The sequence below is a fragment of the Triplophysa dalaica genome, chromosome 16, assembly GCF_015846415.1.
Source record: "Triplophysa dalaica isolate WHDGS20190420 chromosome 16, ASM1584641v1, whole genome shotgun sequence".
Taxonomy (NCBI): Eukaryota; Metazoa; Chordata; class Actinopteri; order Cypriniformes; family Nemacheilidae; genus Triplophysa; species Triplophysa dalaica.
In genome coordinates, this window is record NC_079557.1 from 11,045,846 (window position 1) to 11,062,465 (window position 16,620).

At 36.8% G+C, this 16,620-nt stretch overlaps 1 protein-coding gene across 11 annotated transcripts in view; it reads left to right on the top strand.

Annotated features, from left to right (window-relative positions):
• dlg3 (discs, large homolog 3 (Drosophila)) overlaps nucleotides 1–16,620 on the top strand; it is a 77,155-nt gene that overhangs the window by 28,843 nt on the left and 31,692 nt on the right. For 9 of the 11 annotated variants that reach the window (XM_056769700.1, XM_056769706.1, XM_056769708.1 and 6 more), the window contains 2 exons: nucleotides 15,340–15,393; nucleotides 15,736–15,786. In XM_056769700.1, coding sequence (XP_056625678.1) covers nucleotides 15,340–15,393; nucleotides 15,736–15,786 — 105 coding nt within the window. The remainder of the gene's footprint in view (nucleotides 1–15,339; nucleotides 15,394–15,735; nucleotides 15,787–16,620) is intronic. The other 2 variants (XM_056769703.1, XM_056769710.1) reach the window with 1 other exon arrangement.

A 16,620-nucleotide genomic window follows, 5' to 3' on the forward strand; every position in this document is an offset into this window, starting at 1 on the left:
ACGGCAGGCGCACCATATAGGGGGCAACGCAGTCGTGACGTGCATCCGGTACACATTTTCTAGGCGCGTCGGTGCCACATCGAGATGGAAATAGTTCAAATAGTTCAACTTACCGCCGTTCATTTAAGGAGAGGAAGATGCGCGGCTCACGTTTTCCGCGCGTTTTCTGAGTATACAGTATATAACAGAGGGATTTATATATGTTATACTACTATTCTATTCTATTCCAACTATTTAGATGTACACTAATGTGTGAGAAAGTATACCAGATGAGAAGTAACTTTTATGAGCACACCTCTCCTTGAGGTCATTTATGTCTATATCACCAATGGTATGACTGTGTTTGGAAAGTCACCAGTAATGTTTTTTGTGTCACTAATTTCTTTATATTTATCATTCATTGTCATGATTTTTGTCTCACTAGAGGTTGAAACAGTTTTTTTTCAGTACAGAACAGCATAAATACATTACATACTCTTGCAACACACAGACTTGCTCGTTCACCCTTCCTCTCTAGAGAGATAGAAATCAAGCAGAACATCTCGGATATCTAAGAGTCCCAGCTGCCTCAGGCCACAGCTACAAGAGGGATGAGCCGAGTCTGTACAGATAACATGCTGGATAATCGGCTCAACGTTATGGTTTCCAGGCAGCATGTGTGTGTTTGAGTTAATGCTTCAGTTTGTCTTAATTCATTTACAGCTCAGGTAGGAGCTGTTGTTCGTATTATTTTAAAGTGTGACAGTAGAGATCTGATATATCTTCGCTGTCATTGAATCACAAAATACCCGGATAGTGAAAAAACATATTCTTCTTTATTTACCTTTGTATTTATAATTTTTTCTTAAAGGAGCAATGTGGAGATTTTACAGGCATCTAGCGGTGAGACTGCAAATTGCACCCCTCCCTTTCGAAGCACTTTGTTGTCACGTTTTCACTTCTTTTGCGAAGGAGATAAAGTTTATTCGAAACGTGCTCTCTAAAGAAGTTTTTCCGTTTGGGACCACTGTAGATACAACATGCCGAATTCCATGCAAGGGGACCCCCAATGTATGTACTGTAGATAGAATTAACTCATTCTCAGGTAATAAAAACACAACACTTCAATATACACTTCTTATACACCTCTAAAGACATAGTTATGTATTTAATGTTGCAATTCTTTTAATAGAAAAATTACACATTGGACATTTAAGTGCATGTTTTTCTAAATTTGATTCCCTAGAATCCTTTGAAAATCATGTGTTGTTAGGGTTTCATTACATTTTGCAGTACAACTGAGCACATTTCAACCCTAATTCTTATTACCGCAATACAAAAAATATTCACTCTTATGTTTCAATGCAATTTGGAAAAAATGCAATTCGGTTTTCCTTCCTTAGGGTAAAATCTATGATGCTATATAAGGTGTGTTGTCTGTGTAAATATTGACAGTCAATGGTCAGAGCTTTCTGGATGTTGGTCATTGCTAGAAAGGATTGGTAGTTTGCCTGTAAACCCACAAAAACATATTACTTGTCTGCTAGATGCTTGAGCGCACTAGATGTTTCTGCTGTATTTTTTACTTGCAGGCCTAAAATGTTTTCATTTTTTACATTAGTCATCAAGACTTTGTGGCAGTGTGGTTGCGTAGGACAAGAGAAAACAAAACAAGAAAATAAATGTAGGCGCAGATTTAGGCATAAGGGTATGTTGCTGTTTATTACAGACATCTCTCAACTTGCAGATGACATTCAGTCCATGTCTGAATATAATTGTATGTTGCGCCATGGGGGTTAACATTAACAGACTTTGTTTGACTATTGTTTTTATGCTGAGCTATATTGAGCTAATACTACCCCTACCTCTACCTCAAAATCTGTCACACAATTTATTTAGCAATTTTCAATCTTTTAATATTTTTACTCCATTTTGTGATGTGCTCCCTTGCCTATGAACACACTATGTAAAGTCTTTAGTTGATGACAATATATTCATAATGCATATTTACCTCTTTAATATTTCAGTATGCTATGAATTACATGGTGTGAGTTTGCATTATTTTTGTAGGGTACAGTATGTCTTTTAGCACACTGACTTACTGGAGTATGTGACTTGTGTAACACAATAACTGTGCTTTAAATAGGCTGCCCGAGTCACTGCAGATCCTGATCAGCCAGTTTATAAATCTGAATATGGGCCCTCAGTGGATTAATATTCCCCATTAAAATTCCAATTATATAATCACCCAAATCCAAGCGCTGCACATGCACAACAGAATCACTGCAGTATGAGATGAGGGCCTGTGTTTGAACCTGAAAGAGAGATGCAACAGAGGTCCCTTTACCATTCATTAATAGCATTTTTTGTTCATGTCAATCCTATCTATCAGGCTTTGTGGGATCATTCACATTTTTAAGGTTGTACATGATGATGCAAAAACAGTTCAAACCTTTATCAGATCCCATGAAAAAAATAGAAGCCTTTACCATTCAGCAAAGGTGAAAAATGGCACGAATTATGGGAAACGGATGAACCTCCCAGCATGTGCCTGTTTAAAAAGGCTCTAAATACGATTTACATCCTCTGAGCGTTCTCTCGTCAAACCGTCCACAGAGAATATGGAGTAATGAGCAAGAGTCATTTATGTAATTACTTTTGGTTATGAGTTATTTAATAAAGCTCAAACCCAAGTAAAAGGTCTTTGAACATTATGAGGGTTGTTCGCTTGAGTAAGACATTGGATCTGGCAGAAAGTAAAAACCTGGGCATTTTAGTTGAATTAGCATTTGAGCGGCTCAATGCCAAGGTCACAGTTTTAGGTAATAAATGGACATGTAGTATAATTCCCATTTTTATATTTGCATTTCTAAATACTTGGAAAATGTATATGGTTATATTTAAAGGGATAGTTCGGCCAAAAATAAAATAATATTTTATCATTTACGTATTCTCATGTTATTCCAGGCTTAAATGACTTTCTTTTTTCTGCAGAACACAAAATATGGTTTTTGAAGAATGTTGGTAACCAAACAACATTGGCCTATTTTGACTTCACTTATATGGATACCAATCCACTGAAACATTTCTCGAAATTTCTTCTTTGGCGTTTCACAGAGTCATGCACAGGTTTTGAAAATAATGTGTCTGAATGATGACAGAAGTTGTATTTTTTGGTTGAACAATCCCTTTAATTTCAGTTTATGCAATGGGAATTGGTTGGGCAATAGTTTTGGCTTGAAGTTGAATCATTGACTAAGCGGGACATTAGCAACTCTCATCTTGTGACTGTGGCTTTATTCGGCTGTAACATATTGTACAGCAATAACTCATAAGACAGCAAATGTGTAAGATATGCATTAATATGGCTCTGGGCCTATTTTTGCTGGTTTTGGACAGACGCTGAACTCAGCAGATACGCATTGAACCTGCACTTTAAACCTATTTATCAACACAATCTTTCGTATGCTTTATTAAAGTCTGAATTGAAATGTGATATTCAATGTTTGCAATTTTTTTAAATAATTTCAGATGTTATTTAAATAAGGATACCTAAAATGTGCTTTATATATATTTTAGAGAGAGCTCCAGTACTGTTGCATAGCAGGCCTTCGGTTTTAGTGAGTTGTGCATACACACCGTGTGTCCCGTATGTGATTTCTATATGACATGTGGCTGAAGGGGCGGGGTTACTGCTCATTCGGTTATTGGTCTTTAATGCCTTGTCCTGCAGGAGAAAGGAGGTCAGTTGAGCGAAAGAACAAGTTATTACATTCCGACACAATCTCACAGCAAATTGTAACTATTTGACGAGGTCTCATTCGTATGTTATGGTATGATTTGCTTTCACACTAGTGGCAGGTTTAGGGGAGGGGCTTCAGTATTGCTTTTTCTAATAATCGTATGTTTATGTACGATACCCAAATTAACCTGCTCGTTAAATTTGTATGAATGCTTGTGAGAACGAACTGTCCATTCTGAATGAAGTACAAGAATTAAACGATTACAAGAGTCATAACTGCTTTAATATAAATAAAAATAAGAAATGTTAGTTTGTAACATAAATATTTAGTGAATATTATGAATGAAGATTTATTGATAATATTACATAAGCGTTCTAATATTAGAATTGCATTACTGCAGTACTGTTTTACCTCTTACCTAATCATAACACGCCTCTGATGGACTGAATCATATTCTCAATACCCATACAAGCGCTTCCTCTCCTGATACCGAAAATCCGTTCTTTGTGTCCTCAGATCAGTGGGGATGATAAAAACATAAAAGACAGTGACGGTCACTCTGATCACCGTGGAGATGTACGCTATAGGGCTTGAGCTCTAAAATCCTCTCTTCTTTCCAAGGTGTGCAAGAGAGACTGCAAATCTGGCCCCTCTGTGGGTGGCAGATTGTTTTGGCAATTCCTGATGTGATACGAACATTTTAAACAAAGCCTCTTTTCTCTGCTATTTGGCAGTAAATACACCAGCATATGGATAAGCGTCCTCATGAATGTATTCATAATTGCGCACAGAAAGTAGTGGCACAGCACTCGTTGTCCTACTTACTGTATTTCTTCACTTTCGACACCTACACAAATTGGTCAGCCAAACCGAAGGCAGGCACGCGGAGTGAATGGATCGGTGTGGGTGTGATGGAGTTCTGGGATGTGATCTTTCATAGATCAGGAGATGTAATGGAGTTCTCGTATATGCTTTATTTCAGTATGCTGTGTATTCGTATGAACAAATATGAAGACAATTTTTGACATACAGTATCAATAAAGCTGTCATATTTGAGAGACTTTGATAGGACATCTTAGCACGTTCGAGAGATTGATGTCGTCTCTTTGGAAAGGACGACACATTTAAGGTCACTACTACTCAAGTGAATAATCCGAGAAGGATACAAACTTTGAGATATTAAAGAGTTTTGTCATTTTTTCTTTCCTATGCTATAGCAATGACTTACTAAGAACAGAGAGAGAGAGAGAATGAAAGGGAGAAACACAGAGAAAGAGGTGCCCACTGTAATCAGCGCTTGTTCTTTTGAACCCAACTCTCAAAGGCTTGTTCTGTGTTTATAGTGAGCCTGAAGCCGCTCCTCGGAGCTTCAGTGCCAACTGTGTCTGCGCTCCTCTGTGCTGCTTCAGGTGGCTCACAGGAAAAGCTTAATGAGACTGTAATGGTTGAAACCGTGAATCTCGTCTGCTGATTTCTCGCCCGCTGCAAAGACCATTATAAATTGCCAGAGCGACTGCTGGAGAAGCAACACACAGCAAGGTCATGAAGTGAGCGGATAAGGGCTGCCAAACCAAAGGTGATATGGCCCAGATTATTTTGTATAAAGTCAATATTGCATTTATTGGCACTTATAATACAAATGAGCTGCTTTTGTGAAACACAAGAAAATGTCAAGCTGCTTGTTTTGACATGATAAGTGGATTGTGACCACAACTTATTTTCAAGGTACAATATTGATTTAATATTGACTTTTCTATTGTGTAAATTCAGAAGACTTACTGTATATGAGAATATAGCAAATGGGCTTCAATGCCTTTTTGGGACTTTTTAAAGTCCACATGAATTTAGAATAGACATGAAATAGATTTTTTTGGTATGAATGTATGGTAACACTTTACAATAAGTTTGTATTTGTTGCATTCAATGAACAGTTTACGCACAAAGGGAAACTCTGTCTTCGTTTACTCACTCTCAAGTTGTTCCAAATCTGTATACATTTCTTTCTCTTTTCTGATGAACACAGAGGAAGATATTTGGAAGAATGCTTGTAATCGAACAATTTTGGCCACAATTTGGCATTTACTACCATGTGAGGAAAAAATTATTTGTTCATTTCGTTGTTCTGTTAAATACGAAATAAGTTATTTTGAAGAATGTACAAGTATAAAGCAAATAATTCTGGGGCACTTTTGACTACCGTTGTCATTTTTTCTACTGTGGTAGTCAATGGTGGCCAAAAACTGTTTGGGTACGGTCATTCTTCCGAATATCTTTCATTGTGTTCATCAGAACGAAGAAATTAGATTTTGGAACAACTCGAGGGGGAGTAAATGATGACAGAATTTGTATATTTGGGTGAACTGTCCCTTTAACTGGCATGAACCAACTAACCATGAACTATATAGTTTTTCATCATGTATCAGTATTTTTTTATGTTAGTTAATGTCAATACAGTTGATAATTCATGGTGTATTGTTAACAGTCACGACATTTGATTTAAATATCTATTAGTAAATGCTGAAGTTGACATGAACTCAGATCAGTCAATGCTGTGGAAGTATCGTTCATTTATAGTTCATGTTAGCTGATGTATTAACTAAATGTTAACAAATACAACCTTATTGTAAAGTGTTACAGAATTTCTAATACTTCTATAAGGATAATTTGTATTATCCACTATAATTTATTTTATCACTATTATTCACTATGTTCCAAAACGTTTCTAGCATTTGTCTATATAAAACGTAATCGTTTAAAACTTCCAATACAGATCAGTCATTTTTATGACATCATTCTGCACGCCAGCTTCTCATCAAATTCCAGGCTGAGGATAACTAAATGCTATTGGCTATTATAAAAGAGGGAGGGGCCACTTATCATGTTTCGGCCTTAGTTTCCGTTTCAGTGGGTCGACAGCCTCTGGTCACGTCCACTTTTATTGTAGTACAATCATTCAGATTTGAAAGAACATACTGTAAGAATATGAACGATTCTTTTTTATTTGTATGAGCTAGCCTTCAAAGCAATGAGGTCACATGAAAGTCAATTTTTCATAACGATGGCTTGGATAGCGCTGCTTTCAGATATTTTTCTGTGTGGATTCCATGTTTTTGGCACAGGCCCCGACGCAGAGGAGTGGGCACAGCTCTCAGCTTAGCAACAACGGGTAGCAACCAGCCAGTAGCACTGAAAAAGCGAGCGAAGGACTCGTCGCTCTCATTATGTGTTTCATTCATTCTATATAAACCTAATGAAAACTCTCCACAAAAATTCTCTCCAGGAGATGCCTTGATATATCATATTCGTCTTGGCCTGTAGTGATAGATTGCAGAGCGCTCTGACTCCTAATCTCAATGGTGACTGAGGCTGTTTTCACAGTGTAATGATGGAGGGATGATTACAGCACTGCTGCGGCAGTGGTTCACGTAACCTGGCAACAGTGTGATCACACAGGGCAGCCTAGATTGAATTATTAACCCCTATTCTGCTGATGTGTTTCTCATCATCCATCATCCGCTAGTCAGACTGACGCTGCATAACTCGCTATTTAATACAGAAGATCCGTAAACGCACACTCTTTCAGGGTGGTGTTGTTTATTTATAGTGGCTGTAATATTTAATATTGTTATTTAGCTGGAGCTGTAGGTCAGACTGGTGACCTTTCTGCAGATCATTTGGGTTTGCTCACCATGACCAAATAGAACATGTTGCCTGGCTGTGCTTCAGTTACTTGGAGGAAAAAGAAATGGCTGATGGGTTAAAGGGATTGTTCACACTAAAATTAAAACGGTCATTTAGTTTTTGTGTGAACTACTTATTTAAAGGCTCTCGCTATCGAAATAGTTAAATTCTTCATTTTTAATTCTGTTGTTATCAGGATTAAAATAAGCAAACTCATTTTCTATTTTGATACCTGATTGACATTTTTTATAATTTCATATATCCCTCTTGTTGTGTATGAAATGGCTGCATTGTACCAGTTTTCTACCGGGAAACAAACAAACCCCACCATTCAGATGCCCAACTCTTGAAAACCGCATTCTTCCTTCTTTGACTTTCCCGGTCTTATGTCCTTGAGCACCGTAATGTTGAGTGAATGGCAATTAGGTCTTTATTGATTGAATTGCAAACATTTCCCATTCAAGACACGCTGGGGATGCGCACAAAAATGTAAACAGTTTTATCGGCATATATAAGATGGTTTTTGGTTACAGTTGGTTACTAGCCATTACAAAATGAACATGATGGCAGTACTGAGAGCACAATTTAAAGGGATACGGCTCTCGATTCTCTCTCGCGTTGCTGTAATGTCACCGTGTCGATCCTGGTACGCAGCGCAGCTTGAATCTAAACAAGCCTTTTGTTTACACGCCCTGGTACTCCATTTTTGTTTTTTTGTGCTTTTGTTTTTAAATCACTGGTCACCCGTCATGTCTTTCTGTGGGTTTTGCAAAAAAAAGATTAAAATAGTAGAAATGAAGCGTACAAATGTTGTGTTTTATATTTCCTGTAAAGTGCCGGTTTAAAAGATAAAAGGTTTGTGATGATTTTCCGACCTTATCACAAGTTTTGTGCTTGCTTCACAACTAGTATGCTCAATTAATTGCGGGAAGCAAAAATCGTTATCAGGATTAAAATACGATTAATGGTACAGCCCTTCTGTACTGTATGCAGTATAAGTTATAGATAAAACATTTTTTTTTACTTTTTATAAGGGATGTCACAGTATAAAATATTTGACAATAACTGTGATATCAATATCATTGATTATTTATACTGTGTGAATACATATAAAAACAATGAAAATTGCGTTATCTTGCTTGAAGGGATCTTCAAGCAAGATAAGGGATCTTCAAAAAATATAAATTATGTCATCACTTTATTCATCGTTATCTCATTCACCACCTGTGTTTGAATTGTGTTGTTTTGTCAAGGAAGGTTTGAGTAGTTTTTTGTCTGTATAGTAGAAGTCAGTGGGGGGAAATGTTGTATGGTTACCAATGTTCTTCAAAAATTCTTCTTTTGTGCTGACCCTGGTTCACAAAACTGGTCTTAAGTAGCACCGAAACATCTTTAGTAAAGGACAAAAATACATTGTATGGGTCAAAATTATAGATTTTTTTATGCCAAAAATCATTAGGATATTAAGTTAATATCATGTTCAATGAAGATATTTAGTAAATTTCCTACCTTAAATATATAAAAACTTTATTTTTGTGAGTGGATGGCCTGACACAGTGCCCCTGATTCAGGCCATCTTCATAGGCCATTTTCTCAATATTTAGATTTTTAGCACACTCAGTTTTAAACTGTTGTATCTCAGCCAGATATTGTCATAATCTAACAACTCCTATATCAATACATATCTTATTTATTCAGATTTCAGATTATGTAAAAATCTCTATTTCGAAAAATTGACCCATAAGACTGGTTTTGTTGTCCAGGGTCAAACAAGAGATTGAATAAATATTCAAGTTTGGGAAAACTTTCCCTTTAAGAGCCACATCACATATATCCTTGTATTTTGAATATAATTTATTTGCCAAAAAAAGAGAACACAACATAAAATTAAAGATAAATTTTAATGATATCTTATTTTATTTGCTTTATTACTGTGATAATAAGAAAATGACTTATTTTATCTCTGACAATCCTGTAAAAATCTTGTAACAGTCCTACTATATTAATATGAAATATATATGTGTGTATATATGTTGTAAAATTCTTTACTCGTCTGATACAGTTATGTTCTTTTTAAATGACCTACATAACAAGGTTTTACATTCTCCGTGCAAAATAACATGCTAATGATAACCATAGTATGAAAACGTATTTTCAAAACGGACCAATTTAAACATGTTTTTTAATTATACTAGGCTTTAATATCCACCCCGGATGTGTATGCTCTTCATGAAATGAGAGCTCTCCTTTATCCAGAGGGTTATGTTTAGAAATGAAATTGATATGGTTTGAAATGTCAAGGGTGTAGTGATCTCAAGCATGGACACACCCGATGCTGTCTGGCACTGATGGATTTGATTGTTGAGGCTTGACAATACCTTTCAAATACTCCATGCGAATAAAGCACAGCCCAGTGTGACATCCCCAAACTGCGTACTGTGTGGAAAGTTCACAAGTACAACTTAACAATGGCGTTACGAGCGTATGTTCAAAGAGAAATGAATGAGGATGGGTGGACTCTACACGCTTTTTCTAGTCAATGCAGCGGCCAGAGTAGCTGTTGCCATAGAAACACATTGATTATTTAAGAATTTGGACGAAGCCCCCAGTGCTTGTCTTGATTCAGTGAGAGCCTTTGTTGGATTGTGGTCCCAAGGGTCTCTGGCCAAGTCCAATTAGGGAAGCCTGACAGGGGCGGTTACACAGGGAGTTAATGCAAATTCACTTCTGTAATGAGCAAACTGAAGCTACAGCAACAGTTACAATAAATGAGCTGCCTATCCAGAATATTGACTCTAGATACAGAGACATGTTTATTCATCGATTTCCCCAGGTTGCAACAGATGGAGAAAGATCTGGCAGATGAGCCATCAGTGGACACACATGGAGACATTACAATCTGACAGCAGTTCTGTAGATGTTACAGAGGTTTTGTTAAATTAGAGAGAAAAAAACCACGGGGAGAAAATGAAAGGCAGAGTTTGAGTAAGTGGATGATGAAAGTTAACTAATGTTGCCAGAACTTGAAACATTTGTTAGAAATGATGCGCGTGTGTTTACGTGTTGCAGCTGGTGGCAGCTGGCTGTTAAAAACAGTCTTTAATGATTAGACTTTGAATTAAAAGGAAATTAAGGGATTTATTGTAATCTAATCCAGATTTGTCTAATCCCTCTGCTACCCTTTAGACTCTCCCTTCTGCCACATCTGGATGCCCTCCAGCCTCGTACTGTTTGTCACTCTTTCTTCCTATCTTTTTTGGATTCCCACCTCACGTACCGCCAATTTAAGGGATATGTAACTGTCTGGAATCTTGTCCTGTTAAAAACTTTAAACTTCATTTCAAAAACTGCCACAAATTCAAATTGACTTTACAAGTCTCTTAATTTTAAATGATACTCTCCTTACTTTTAAAACCTAGTTGCATGTTGTATGACTTGAAGTTGGAGTTGGTTAAATTGATGAGTTAGTGATAGTTCATACAAAACTGAAAATTCTGTCATCATTTACCCTCATGACTTTCCTTCTTCTGCTGAACACAAAAGACGATATTTCGAAGAATGTTGTGACATCGGACACAAAACCACTGCAAGTGAATTGGGTTCGATTTCACAACATTCTTCGAAATATCTTCTTTTTCATACAAAAGAAGTGAATGGGTAGCGTTGCTGTTCGGTTACCAACGTTCTTCAAAATATCTTCTTTTGTGTCCTACAGAAGAAAGAAAGTCATACAGGTTTGAAATGAAGGATGACATCATTTTTATTTTTGGTTGAACTGTGCCTTTAAAGTAATGGAAAGACGTGTTAATTCGACTTAACGAACATCATTTAAAAAAAATCTAAAAATATCCTTTTTGTGACAGTTGTATGTTTCAGAAGATCACATTTGACAACACTAGAAATGTCTACAATTATAGTGCGGTATAGTTAGTAAAATATTAAATACAGTATACTTATATTCACACTGACTTAGATATTGATTTACTGTGAAATATTGCTAGAAGCAGAATAGAGAATTATTATGAAGCATCATGCATATCCCATTTTACTTTCATAACAAGAAAGAAAAATTGATAAATGTTGACTTAATCTGTAATATTATGACAGAATGAGACATCAAATAATTTCTCAAACTTTGTTAAATCTTCATAACGATTCTTTCCCTAAATTACCTCAAAACAGCCGCTCATAGATGGGAATACATAAGCAAGTGAAACCACTACAAGCTGCTGTGAAAACAGGGCTAAATATAGCCATCATTATCATTACAGCCCTATTCTTTCATGAACTTTGAGGTGAATGTTAGCTGTATGATTAACTGTGGCTTCTCTCAGCCAGCTGTGGCACCACTTGTTCACCTGCCCCTGTCACAGCGATTTGGCTGGCTCAGCTGAACCTTCAGACCGGGTCTGCTCAGACTGTCACTGCCATTATACATCTCATAGTTGTGCTTTTATAAACCAAACAAACTGTGGATATACACTGCGCTGGCCTGTAGATCCTATCTCGTGAACTTTTTAAAGGTGCCTTGCACTGGCAATGCATAAGCACGTGAATGAGAGTGTTTGGTCACCGGAGGTGGTGTCGGGTGATAGAAATATTCAGGTTTGTCCCTTAAAGCCCCGGGCGTGTGATTGCAACACGTCACCCCTTTGTCATCCCTGTGGCTTTTTTAATCCGGGATAGAGTATTTGGGTGAGCAGTGGTGGTGTAAGCCTCTCTCCAGGACACGGACACTCCGGGTCACATATCGCTAGATCCTGTACTCGAGTGGTACTGCTTGACATTCGTCCTTATAATCTTTCATCTTCTTTGCTGTAGTTGTATGATAAAACACAAAGATTAATGCTCATATCTTTTTGATGGTTACTTTTATGGTGATGGTGTACATACTGTATGTTGCTTTGCATTGGTTTCCTCTAGTGCACTGTTTACTGTGACTAAACTGTGCCAGAATATTTCAGTGGGTGCAGTTCCTTTTCCAAGATGTTCTTACATGGTGTACAGAGGAATTATGCGCTCTGCTTTACGCTTACATTATGCTCTTTTGTGAGGGGGTTTGCCAATTGTCACAAAACCCTTTTCACATACACATCAAAATGATGTTTGACTAAAACAAAAATGCTGGAGATAGGTTTGTCATTTTTATTAGTGTTTTGCTCCTTCATGCTTCATGTTTGGGGTTCGAGCTAAATTGTGCTCAGGTGCCAGCGCATAGTTTTTCACCGTTAGCTATATTTTTGCCAAAGGCTTCTCAAGCCTTTTTACGCATGTTTTGAAAGTGTTCTGCCAATTAGCAATACAAGATAGTGAGATAATGCATCAGAAAGACTTTTCAGTGTAAACACACTATTTTGTTAGGCTATTGTTTCAATATATTTTAAGGATGGATACAACTTGCACCACTGGAATATCATGAGAGCTACCCAAAAATATATAATAAATCACCCACCCTCATCTTGTTATTTTGACAGAATTAATTACTTGAATTTTTGTCCCTTCTAATTATGCATAAGAATATGGAAGTTACTAAAATTATATAATATTGAACACAGAACGATTTTTGGAAAAAAGTTAGCAGGGGACATCATTGACTTCCATAGTAAGAATTTTTTTATCATTTTTCGTATCGTATTAGATATTTTGAAGAATTAACCAAAACAAAAGGTTTACAGGCAGCTTTGATTACCATTTACATTTTTCCTACTATGTTAGAAATGTCAGGTGCTAACATTTTTCCAAGTATCTTTCTTTGTTTTCAAAAGAACAAAAAACATTTGTACAGCTTTGGAACAAGTTGGAAGGGAGCAATTCATGAAAGAATTTTCATTTTTGTGTGGAGTATCACTTTTAGGTTCTGGAGGATTTGTAGGTTCAGTGTGATTTTCTGTCTTCTAAGCAGAATCTCGTGCACTCAGTATATGAATTACACTATATCATAATGAGTAGTTACTTTACACATGTCCTGATTTTCTATGGTTTACACAAAATGGTGGCTGATGCTCGTGCACAAATGAACACACTCACACAAACGTAATTCACTGATCTGGCGAGCAGACATCTTGTAATAACTGAGGAGGACAGTCATGGATTTATATAGATGATAACTCCTTACTCAAACGTTAAGCTATATTTAAAGAAGCAGGACACAAAATGTACATTAAATAAACAATCATTGTTAACCATATTTAATTACTCAATATAATAATGCTCATATAATAATGAATATCGTATGATTCTGTTTGTCACTGAAAGACGGTAAAATAACGTTCATGAGTCCTTTACCCTTTTTCTCTGTAGCTTGACTGTCCCTGGTCCCTATAAACTTTTAATGAAAGATCATTTTAGACAAGTTACACTACATAGGAATGACATAAACTCCATGAAATTGTAGATAACAGTAGGTTTTTGGCTGAACTAAGCTCAGCCCATCACACACCACGCAGAGGTTCAGATGGAGGCGAGGCTTTGCTAACCTCTTACATCGTGACTGGAGACCTAGCTGTACCTGAGTGCTTTCTGCACCTGTGAAGATGTGTCACGAGGAAGGAACTGTCAGGTGAAAAAAGAGGCGGTGACGTAGGAAACGCTTTTAGAATATGTTCTTGTAACTCAAATGGTCTTTTCAAGTCTTTACTGGCTAAGCGAGACAGAAATAATTCAGGGGAGACAAGCAAATAGCAATCGGCCACAGCTGCTGAATATGAGTGTCACTGTGGATGTTTGTGCACTATAGATGAATGTTATAAAAACATACATATCTTCAGCTTTGCTTTTCATTTTACAGGTTTCAGAAGCATTGCATTATAGTAACACTGCAAACTACAGATTTTTTTTGTATTTTGGTGTTATTTTCTGATGCAAATATCTAAACATCCTTCAAACAAGATTCATTTTCTTAAGTGCTATTTCACTCAAAATGGAAGTTTTTCGTCATTTATTCAACCTCATGTCGTTCCAAACCTGTTCGACTTTCTTTTCATCTGCAGAACACAAAAAAGATATTTTGAAGAACGTTGGTAGCCAAGCAACGTTGCCTCCCATTGACTTCCATTATATGGACACAAAACATTTCTCAAAATATCTTCCTTTATGTTCCACCAAATACCGGTCATGAGGGTGAATAAATAATGACACCATTTTTTTTTTGAGTGAATCTTTTTAAAAAGAAGAAATGATATAGTTAGATTTGAGTTGAGTCTCCCGTTTTATGTTGGAGGAAAACAAAATGACGAGGAAAAGAAAGTTCTGCAGCATTTGTTGTTATTAGAAATAGCCAAAGTCACCCATTGTTCACCCAGCGGCCCTGTCAGCATCACCTCACAGCAGATCAATCGCATCAATACTCACAATCACAACACGGTTTGCATGTAAAAGGCCATTAATGACTGCTGGTCTACTGACTTAGTCCATCCATATACTGTATGTTCTGTTGTTTCTACATCATGCATACACATGAAAATCAGAGGATGTGAATTGATACGTAGTTGCATTTTTAATGCAGCATTTGAATGCACTGTACAGAAAAAAAGGAGATTTGAACCTGCCAGAAAAACATGTTCACAGACTGTTTGTAATCTGAACATCTTTTTTATTAACACCCTTATTATTAATCTTGTGTGACGTACAATGTAAAAAAACATAGTATAATGTCATAATAAACAACATGAAAGCACAAAGAAAGGGAAAAAACAGTATACCAATAAAATCAGTTTAAAATCAAATTGTAGAAGTTCTTGGTCCTGATATATAATCTTCACACCTTCAGTCCTCTCCTCTCTCCAAAATAACATGACGATGACGTACCATACTCTGTTTCCATAGCATGCGTTTACAGTCTCCTCATGACAGCATGTGTATGTATGTGTGTGCGTGTACATGCGTGTGAACCGCTAGCCTCACACACTAAGGTAATGTGCATCTCTTCATCTCACAGGCAAACCCTCCCCCCATCATTGTGAACGCAGACTCACTGGATGCAGGCCCTTATGTAAGTATCTGCTCTATGATCTCGCCTGCCTGCCTGACTGCCTGCCACGTGGAGTTTTCCTCCTCGAACCTTTTCTAATGTACATCAGATAATAACAACACAAATGTGCTGCAGTTTAAATGACAGCAGATGTGTGCTGTAGAGCTCGAGCGATTATTGCGGTGTTCATTTTATCTAAGTGTTTATCAGGCGTGATTCATACTCGGTTTCTAGCATTTTCTGTGGATTTTGGCAGTTGTGGCTTGGATAGTTCTTTTAAATTTCACTGTGCCAAATGATGTTTATCATACTACAAATAATAAATGTGCTGTTTGTGACAACATTTTCTGCTGTCTTTCGCAGGTGAATGGGAGCGATGGCATGTACAAATATGAAGAAATCATTTTGGAGAGGGTAACTATCAATTCTTCCCTTTTACAGAGTCCGACATACAGAGAGTGCATTCAGGGACGAATGAAAAATAAAAGTGCTTTAGGGTCAAGGGTTTAGGATAGTTACAGTATAAATATTCTTGTGGATTCAAAGCATTTTTGGCAATATTCCCCCCTCCCAATGCTACCTGTGTGGATGTGGCCACTAGATGGCAGTAAATATTGATATTTTCCTTGAATTGAACATTAAAGAGATGGTCATAATTTACTCACCCTGGTGTAATTTCAAACCTGTATGACTTTCTTTTGTCTGTAGAACACAAAGGAAGATATTTTGAAGAATGTTGGTAACAGAAAACCGTTGGTCCCCATTGACTTGCATAGGTTTTGTGTCTAATGAACGTCAATGGCACTGGGGACCAATGTTTTTGGTAACCGACATTCTTCTTTAATGTTCTGCAGAAGAAAGAATATCATACAGGTTTGAAACGACAATTAGTTCACCAAAAAAATGAACATTCTTTCAATATTTTAACACATTTTATTGCAGTTTAATGCTGGTATAGCTGATTTTGGTCTTCGTTTTAACCCACATTTCTTTAGTTTAAATGTAAATCATTATGTTAACGGCCATTTTAACAATATTAATAATAATGCTGAATGATATACGGTCATTCTGCTTCATTCTGCATCTTACTGATTTAGGAGATACTGTATTCAGATGTAGTTGAAACACTATAAGTCCACTTAACTCCAGTAAATGGAATTCAGATGAAAGTACAGATGCTTTTCCCAGTAATTCCCTTTTGTGTAGCTCAACAGGTATGAGCATGGTGCTACACATCAAGGTCGTGGG